The 10453-nt window shown below is 37.6% G+C and overlaps 1 protein-coding gene across 1 annotated transcript in view; it reads right to left on the bottom strand.

The window, feature by feature from the left end:
• Positions 1-216: 216 nt before the first annotated feature.
• The window catches only part of RSPO2 (R-spondin 2), a 104824-nt gene continuing 94587 nt past the window's right edge, over positions 217-10453 (bottom strand). Inside the window, exon 5 of the mRNA XM_005516963.3 lies at positions 217-2278. Coding sequence (XP_005517020.1) covers positions 2169-2278 — 110 coding nt within the window. The 3' untranslated portion in view covers positions 217-2168. The remainder of the gene's footprint in view (positions 2279-10453) is intronic.

Below are 10453 nucleotides of genomic sequence, written 5' to 3'. Positions count from 1 at the left end.
TCATATAATGTGTCTTTTCAAATGAAACAGTTCTATGGGAAACCCTCACATTTTTTACACCAGTGGAAGAAAATCTGCATCTCCCCACCCTCTGCAATTTTTCTACATGCATGAAATTCCAAAAGAACATGCTATTTGAATTAAAAAGGACCAAAAATATTTTACTCAGGAGCTTGTGACATCATTTTATTGTATTTTGTAGCATTCTTTCCATGACATGCCTAATACAATATTTGTAACCACTACTGAAAGGTTTGTATGAGGGCATTGTCTGCACTTACAGCCAAATTTGATAACCAATAAGCAAACAGACAGCTACAGTTCTTCTTGTCTTTTTTCTGTTGTTTTTTTTGAAGTGAGCATCTTATGTCCAAAATAGCATCCCAGCATTAGAACAATCTTGCTGTCTGTAACATTATTATGTTCTAGGTGAATATGAACATACAGTGAAAACCTCACAGTTGAGTGGAAGTCCACAGGCAGTTTGATGGAACATTCATATGTGTCTAACTACTGCACATTTTGGTAGTAACACTTGTCATAGCTAAACACAGATATATTTGTGCTTATAGATGCTTTATTTTCCTAGTTTATTTGAAAAGCATGTAACCCATAAAACTGGTATTTGTGGGATTTTTCTAAAGTATATGTCAAAAAGAGGTATGTGGATGTCTGGGGTCTGTTTTGCTGTTTCATTTTTTTGTGTAGGTCGTATGCAATTTTCAGCTCTAAAAGTGAAATAATTTTTCTTTTCTTAAGTGGCAGCTTACACAACATGAATTTTAGTGTATGCTTTCCCTGTCAGGTATCCAAAAATCACCTTGAATGCTAGCCAAATAATTCTAGATTACCAAATTACATATCCTGAGTGATTTTAATGTCCTACACAGAAAACTGCCTCCACCTCTTCCCCTGAAAAAATGTCTCAAAGCAAACAACAGCTGCAGAATAAATTTGTTAAGCTTCTACAAATAATTGGCAATAGTGGGACATTGGTGTTTTCTATACTTTTGAATGGTTGACTTCACATGACTTTTATTTTGATTCGTCCTTATTCAGGTATTTTTTTTCTTATCTGACTGCATCAGGACTAAATGAAATAAAACACTGTGCATTACACTGAAAAAAAACCCAAAACAACAAAAAAAACCTACACATACAGTCTTAGATACCAAGAACTTTACAATTAATTTCTCTTCTGACACTCAAAACTTCTATCATCATCGTGCCTCATCTTAAAAAAAATTAAACTTCTTTTTCTGAGACAAAATATATGGGGCTGAGACAGAAGTACTGAATAGCAGAAAGAATTTGTGGATTACTGCTCTGGCAAATATACTTCAGAGCTGACACTCCATTGTGAGTGCAAGGTAGTTTTGCAAATGAGTGTGCTTTGCAAATCCAGAAAAAAAATCCAGTTTGTAGCTATTGAGGAACATGAGAAGATACTTAAAACATAGCAAAAAGTAAACATTTACTGGATTATTCAAAAGTATATTACTAGAACCAACAGGACATACCTTTAAACATGTATAAAGTATTATACATAAAAATGCATAGATGTACAGTAAATATGTTCATTTATATGTAGACAGAGTAGTATGTACACACAGAGTCTGTTGTGCTTCGGTGAGTCTAAGCAGTGAATCCTGCAGCACGTTGTCTTAAAGCAGTTTTATTATACAACTGTGTCAACGTAGCAGGTGGGAGAACAATGTACATTAACACTAAGCAGGTAAGTCATATCCATTTACTCTTGAAATGTACAAATATAGGAAACAAAGGCCATAAATGCAATTGTACCTACACCTCCAAGACTTCCTTTTTTTCTTATTTATTTAAATATGCACAAGTCCACCTACTGGTGCTGCGTAGGTTTCTTTCCTTGTCAGCATGTTGACCAGAACAATATCTCTGATGCACTTCAGGACCACTTCCACTGATCCAGCTTAGCACCCTCCCGACCTTGAAGTCTTCAGGTCAAAAATGAGAGGAAAAAATAAAATAAAAAATATATAAATAAAACAAACAAGCTTGTGGGCTTTATTTTCACAAGTTATTTGCCACCAATACTGTCAAAGCAGCTGAATTGTAGTGCATCCATGGGCAGGAGCATATAGCAGCTTTTGTGCACTTTGCAAAAAAATACATTAAAGAAAATCAAGTCTTTACTGGCTTGTTTTATCTGTTGCTAAAAAGATGCTGTGCTGCTTCTGAGCCCTTTCCATCAAATTGTTTTTCTTCTTTTTTTTGTCCTTCGTTTTTGCTGGCCTTCTCCCTAAAATAAAAAATAAAAAAAATAAAAAAATAAAAAAAAATAAAAAAAAAAGAAGAACAAATAATAGCAATTAGTTAAGTAAAGAATCCAGATGTGATAAAAACCCCAACAAAAACAACTCAGTGGTACCAAAATTATCAATAGGGACTGCAATGGTAATACTGGCTAAAGAGCTTCAATGATCAGTGAAAACAGAATTTTTCAATGTGTTATAAAAGGAAGCAGGATCTCCGACTGTCATCACTAGTCCACAGGCACAATTTTTCTAGTATGAGTAACCATGTTGATGCAGGTTTCATTTCTGGCAGGGTGAGTTACACAAGCAACATTATGCAAGTGCCCAAGGCCCAGAGCCAAATGAGTATGCAGACTCCTTACTCACTGGAAGCTGGATATATGCCTTAGACCCCTGTGTAAATTTGTTTGAGTGAGTAATCCTATTTAAGTCATGTCCAATACATGTGTGATTTAAATGAGAAATGAGGCATCACAGCCCAAGAACTTGGTTGGATGCCACCCTACATGCTTTGGCAGAGACAGTGCCACCTCTGCAAAGATGTGTTGTTATTGCTTATTAGTACATTGTGCCTAATTCTCACAGTACATAACTGTGCAGAAACAAAAATTTAATTACATGCTTCTACTATTGGAAGTTCACTGAAAAATAAACAAAATTGGGAAATCAGGGTCAATTCAGAAAAAAAAAGTTTACAAGCTTTTTGAATGAGAAAGTTTTTCCTGTTTAGCTCTAATAATAAATCAGTGCCCTTTGGTTATCTCAGCAAAGATAGCATGGACAGAAAAAATGTCAGATACAAAGGCCCTCATTGAGCAGTGCATTACCTTTTAAGTATATGTTTAAATCCTATCAAGTCTAGTAGGATTTAAGGAGACGACCAAATGTTGTCGGATGTGAGAATGGTCTGGATTTTCTTGGCAGTATCATATACTAAAATATGTGATCAATGGTAAAAAAATAAGGTTATTAAACTCTAGAAGCACCAATTTTGTAAATTTTCGGGAGCACTTAATGAACTTAAGAAAACAGTAAAAAGAAATTCAGTTAGCAGATTACATAAAACTGTGAAAATGCATTTTCCACCTACATTGTCAGTGCATTATTAATTGGGAAAAATGTTTGCCAGTCTGTTTTTTCTCTTTGTTTCTTAATTAAAAAGTCCCAAACCAGTGCAAAGAGGTTTTTCTCTATTTGATAATAACACTGAATAAATCTGATTCTAAAATTATCAAAAATTATGATTAATTAAAAATATATACATACTTACATATTTGTAGTACACTTTCTGGGCCACTGTTCTCTAGGAATTATTGAAGTACTTGTATATAAAACAGGGCAGGACATTAAGGTAACCAGCATATGAGTTTAGTCCATATTAAAAATCATAAGGGTCCTTGGAGTTTACTTCTGCTTCTCATTAAAGTCTGGCATTAAAGTTACTATGGCATTTTGCCATTTTTAAATCTAGGTAATCCTACACAATAAATCCTCAGTCCAACCAAGCATTAATCAAAGCAGCTTTTAAGTTAAAACTCCTTAGTAACAGTGTATCTAATGACAAGGCACACCTAATGAGGTCAGAGGGAAGGAACACTTGACACAAAGTGACATTAGAATAAGGTGGTTTGAATTATAGAAACTTCAATATATATTTATGGAATTCTACTAGTTGGTATAAATTAAGGCATGAGAACTTGCAGGAATGTATTATTCAACACTGTATTTATTCTAACTTGTACTTTCAATATTCTAAATTTTTTTTACCCAAATATTTGAAATGCTTATTAAGGAGGAGTAGATGAGAGGAAATAATATGAGAAAAGTGACCAATTATGCTGGTCAATTGATGCTCACAAGACCAGCAGAATCAATAGGAGCTTTAGTGGAAATTTGCTACCCAGTTTGCTCAGTGATCTAACCTTCTGGGGTTTTTCACTAAACAGACCAACCAGTAAAAGAAATATAAACTTCAGACAGTGTCTCATCTAGTCTCTCTAAGACCTCCTCCAGACAACTAGATTAATTGCTTATTAAAAAATTAAGGTTATGAAAGATCCTATTATTTTTCCTCTAAAAAACACGAGTTGTGATGATAAAATGACACACAACACAGTTGGTATCTCTGTCTAAGCCTTAGAAACTAACTCCTGTGACACAAACATCAAATCAAATTGCCAGCACACTCCCCAGATGATACGCTTAAAATAGAAATTAATGGAGTTCAATGATTTGACATCACCATGCAACAAGCACATTATGATGCAGCAATTGTCTCTGTACCTGCCTTCTTATTTCAAGAGACACCAAAGGGTGAATTACCTTCTTCTGCATGTGCTGTGGACTAGCTACCCATGCAGAGACAGCATCCCTAAGCCACCAATAACTTCTGTTAGGAGCTTTTTGGCTGCTTGCTATAACTCAAATTGCCCTATTGTACAGATTGTGTTTCATTATTTTCAGGACAATACTAAATCACACAGAAAATCCAGATGATTTGGTGATGCTAAGAGTCCCAAATTCCACATGCCATTTTAACCAGAAAACTGAATATAAAAGGTAACCATCAGTTCCCATATTGTTAGTAGAACACAACAGAGATTAGAAATTAGCAAGAAAAAACTGATTATAAATACTAGAGTTCAAACAATGTATGTTGCTGAAGTCCCCATTCATGAGAACTTTTATTAAATGCGGACTTCAATTACAGTGTTTATCAGCAGAAGCACAGTGAACAGAAGTATCTTCTGAATATCTTGTTACAGACAACTTTTGAAGAACATTATGATACGCAAAGTAGGTCCTCTGAGAAGATCTGTGAGCCATTTCCCTGACTGGAGGGCAGTGGGATGAGGACAGGAGGAGACTGTCCCCTGGAACAAGGATGGCAGCAGTTACCTCTGCTCCATGTCATGGGTCAGGTGTGGACAACTCCACGTGCAGGTTGTGTGCACAAACTTCCCCACACCTTGCCACGCTCACTTCCTGCTCCTTAGAGCAAGAGCCCTGACCCCAAGTTATCTCTCCATAGGAAGCAGCAGGGCTCTGCTGTGCTTGGCTCTGCTGTGCAGTTGAAAAGGAGTGGATTTTTTTAGCAGCACTGTATTACAGTCCAGAACCTGCTGTAGAACAAAAAAGGTAATTCCTGACTGAAGCAGATGAGGAGGGTGAGTGAAAGGACTCTGTCTCTTTAGAGGGGTTTTATCACCATCAAAAATAGGGTATAACATTATTGTACAGGACGGAAAGTGATGATACAAGAGAACTGGAGAGGGATTTCTCACAAGGAAGGGCATGTTGTGATAGGGCAGGAAGAAATAGCTTTAAACTGAAGGAGGATTGGTTAAGATTAGATACAAGAAGAAATTCTATACTGTGAGGGTGCTGAGGCACTGGAACAGATTGCCCAGAGAAGTTGTGCCTGCTCCACCCCTGGAAGTGTTCAAGGCCAAGGATGGATGAGGCTTTGAGCAACCCAGTCTAATGGAAGGTGTCCCTGCCTATGGCAAGGGGTTTGGAAGTAGATAATCTTTAACGTCCCTTCCAACCCAAACCATTCTATGTTTATACGACTATCTGAAATATTAAGTCTGATCCAACTGCCTTATAAACCCCTCCTGATAGGAAGCAGTATCCAAGGAAGCAAACAATCCATTGCCACTGCCTAGTATCCACAGTCAACACTGATCTTTTAAGTGACATTACATCCTTCCTAGTGGAAGGATGCTCATCTGTCATCTGGCAAATACAATGCCTGCACCTTGTTTCTGCTTTCTAGGTTATGGGTCTCCAGATCAGGCCTCATGTTCAATCTTTGTTTTATGACTGCTGTCTTCAATTTTTTAAGACTTTGATGCTAGCAGCAAGGGGAGCAAATACAAGTAATTAATGCAAAGAGCAGGATATCTGAGCACTGTTCAGGTTCCAGCATTCTTATATTTATTTTGACTGTGTTTTCCCTTGCATAGTAACTAGCTAACTAGCAGTTCCTTGGAAAGCATTTTTTGTCTCTGACTGTCTAAAAACAGGCTCCTCAATTTCTGTTATCAAAGTCAACTATGAAGATGATTTACATAATTTGCTTAATTCTCTGTAAAGTCATATGTGTACACTGAAATATATAGGGCCCAAGAAAGATGAGAAATGTAGCTGAATTCACTGTTCAACTACATACCAAAAAAAGCCTTGAAAGCCCAGTCTAACATTTTGTATCTCACATTTCTGCACAGGTTATTTTTGCAGAAGCAATATTGGTAAAGCTATTAATTTATTCTTTATTCCAATTTTTAAAATTCAGTTTTGCAATTTGCTTTATAAATTTCCTATGAGTAAGTCTTTATTTTCTTATTAACTTATCCCAATGGGTGGTGTCTTTACAGTGTTATTCATTAAACTTTTGTTAGAACCACTTAGTTCTGCTAGGTAGCTGGGAAACTAATATGCTATGCAATAAAATATTATAATTAGCTAACCATGTACCACCTATTTTAATGGAAAAATATAGGTAATTCTCCAATAAGGACATGCATATAGGTTATCATGCAATTATAACATGAATTCCTAAAAAAAACATTTCTTATACTAATAGACCCAGCAATTGTTTATACACCAAAGAATAACAGCTACAAAAAAAACCCAAAAAGAACCTTAAGGTGGATCTTGCTGGGCTATTTTTCTTCATTTTATGTAGCTTTTGTACCATTTTATCAGTGTTCCTTGTACAATTCATGCACTTGTGCTCAGTTTTCTGGTTTGTCTCATACCCCAAGCTGAAAAATGCTTGGAAGTACTGCATATTTCTTCTGGATGGACCTACCTGGTCAATTGGGGATACATGTCACCTGGTTCAGAAGGAGCATTTATCACCTTCTTACAGCTGCAAAGGCAGCTTTCTCCAGACAGAATTTGGGCAGCAGTTTCCTAACACCTAGGGCAGTCCTGGCCCTCCAGAGTTAAAGGGCAGCAAATGTATTCACAGGGACTCCCAGCCACATTTCTTGAGATTTTTGACTCCGCCAGACAGCACCAGTTCAGGGTCTGAATTGTCCCTCATCTGGTGTACAGACGCTGCTGCACGTACTGCTGCTAACAAATGCTGTCCATTGGGAGTTTCAGCAGAGAAAGGACAGTATACAGCCACAGGAGGGCAGCAACTTTAAAACATTTAATACAAGGGAAAAACAAAACAAAACAGCCATCTGCAGTTTTATTTCACAGTGTAATTTAAGCAGTCTTACATACAAATCATCATATTAGATCTATCAGAATGCTTAATACTCACTTCCTTATTTAAAACATTTTTCTCCTCTATTGATAATTACTCAATCATGTGATTTACATGTGTGTGCCTGTTTCCCTTCTCTGGATTTTCATACACAGAATTTTCACTGCTGGCAGCAAAGGCACAGGGGCGTCCTAAGATAACAGCAGACCCTGCTAAATACACCTTTTTGTCTTTTCTTACCTTTCACTTGTCCTCTTAGGAGCTGCACATTTGTACATCATGATCCTACAGCCACGGTTCTACCACAGACCTCATGTGGCAGCATTTCATCCATGTGGGAAGCCAGAAAAGTTATTAAGTGATATCACTGAAGGATGGCAACATCAGGGAACTAATGACAGCAGTGGAAAGATGATGGATACTCAGTGGTTCACCAGTCAACGAGATCAACTGACAAGAAAGATGGCAGGTCATAGAATCATAGAACAGAATTGTTAAGCTTGAAAAAGTCACCTAAGATCATCAAGTCCAACAACCGATAAAGGACCACCAGCACGTTTGCCACTAAACCATGTCACAATCATAGAATCACAAAACCATTTAGGCTGGAAAAGACCTCTAAGATTGAATCCAGTCATTCACCAGTTTGTCAACTAGACCACGGCACTAAGTGCAATGTCCAGTCTTTTCTTGAGCACTTCCAGGAGCGGTGACTCTACCACCACAATGCAAGATGGAACCAGAAGTATGTATTCTATTACCATCTGTTAAACCTGGTGTGGCAGTGTTCTTTATCTTTTCCACAGCCATCCTCCCTCCAGAGGGATATCCTATGTTAATGGGCCATCGAGTCTCGCTGCATGACTGATAAAATTACATCATCCCATTGGGAGATGCTCCACCCAGGGGGAGGAGCCAAGCATTCCTACCTGAATATAATCTGAGACTGGGAGCACCACAGGCAGCCTTATCCACTGGATTCCCAGAGGAAAACAGGACCCATCTACACCACCACCAGACCTCCAGAGGAAAACAACACCTTTCTACAGGATCATTGCTTCAACAGAACCACATCTGTCACTCCAGAAGAACTGCAGCCATTTAATCAGACTGCTACCAACACCCTGACCAACAGGGTGTCAGGTTGTATTCTGACTCTGTCAATGGGTTGGGTTTTTTTTTTACTACTGCATTTTTATTTTAATTTTCCTAGTAAATAACTGTTATTCCTATTTCCATATCTTTGCCTGACAGCCCCTTGATTTCAAGATTATAATAATAATTATAGGGTGGGTTTACATTTTTTCCATTTCAAGGGAGGTTTCTGCCTTCCTTAGCAGACACCTGTCATTTCAAACCAAGACAGTTTAACAACTTTTTTTGTGAATAAATTCTTTCTGATGTCCAGCCTGAACACAGCCCTGGCACAGCTTGAGGCAATGTCTTCTAATCCTGTCACTTGTTGCCTGGGAGAAGAGCCTGACCCCTACCTGGCTACAATCTCCTTTCAGGTAGTTGCAGAGAGCAGTAAGGTCTCCCCTGATCCTCCCCTTCTCCAGGGAAACACCCCCAGCTGCCTCAGCCATTCCTCACGTCAGCTTCTGGAGGAGCCCCCTCTGGCAGGACACTGGTCATGCACAGACCCACAAATGCCTCATCACTTACTTTGCATTTACACCACACATCAAGCTACACAGAAACACCAACTGCAAAAATCCCAAAACCAAGAAAATAAAGAATTCAGTACAGAAATTATTCCCCAGAAATAATTTATTTCCCAGGGCTTTCAGTTAAAAATTCTGGATACCAAAACTGCCAGAGAAATGCACAAATTGTTAAGAAATCTTATAAACACACACTCAATGGAAAAAAAAAAAAATAATTCCTCACTGTAACAGAGTCATCCTCTTCCTAAAGCATGATTTACAAATCGACACTGACAAGTGGCCCACAAAAAGGGGACACACAGAGATTTAATAACTTTGAAAACCACATGAGCTTCTCTACCAATTTCACCTGCTACTGAATTCATGACAATTTTCCTAAACTAGTTTTCAGTTGTGGATTTTTTAAATGCCATAACATTTAGGCTGAAATTGGCTGTGCTCAATAAGTGCTTTTGGAAGAAATCAGCCAAAGTAAAATACCCTTTTGGACAAGGAGTGAAAAACATTTGGTCTTGGATGGTGACACTGGGAAAAAAATAAGGATGAGGAGATGCAACAGAAAGGGTCAAATGTCAGAAGCCACTTCCTTGTTGAAAATGAGAAACCTCATTTTCCTGGGTGAATTTCTGATGTCATTTGACAAAGTCTTGTGAACACATATTTGCCTCTGAAGACATCAGAAGGAATAGAATGATCACACAGAGTACATCAGCTGCCCACAATACCATTTCAAGCCCCCAAAGACCAGAATGTGTAGAGGTGGGTTAATAAACATTTAGCAAAGCACTGAAACATGGTAACAATGGATATCACAAAAAGTAAGGAATTCTTAAATCATTCTTTCTTCATTTGCAAGGGTTAAATAATATTCAGCAAATGAGGTCCTAGAACAATTATTGAATAAGAATACAAAATACCCATGCCATAATTACAGCCATCATCACAACAGATAAAAATAAGAAGCAAATGAAGGCACTTCTTCAGCTTTGAAATGCCTGAGTTTGCAAGCTTACTGGTCTTCTTTTATTCTTTTTGGTGTAATACCAGTAGCTAATGATTTAAATATATATTCCCAGCCTAACTAAATTAATAATAGACTACAAAGTGGAATTCACTTATGCAAACACAGAGTTTGATGTTCTGTGTGCATTCTTGTCTATTTGATGTCAGCTTTCCTGATGAAAACAGAAATATTTCTGTCTTGAGTAAACCTTGCAATTTCTACACAAACCATTACAAAAGCACTCAGTGCAAAGCTGATCTGAGTG

This window comes from Pseudopodoces humilis, chromosome 1 (assembly GCF_049639895.1).
Source record: "Pseudopodoces humilis isolate 2021_Gansu_Grassland_sample_001 chromosome 1, ASM4963989v1, whole genome shotgun sequence".
Lineage (NCBI taxonomy): Eukaryota > Metazoa > Chordata > Aves > Passeriformes > Paridae > Pseudopodoces > Pseudopodoces humilis.
Note: the sequence above shows the minus strand (reverse complement) of the source record. Positions and strands in the feature narration are given on the sequence as shown.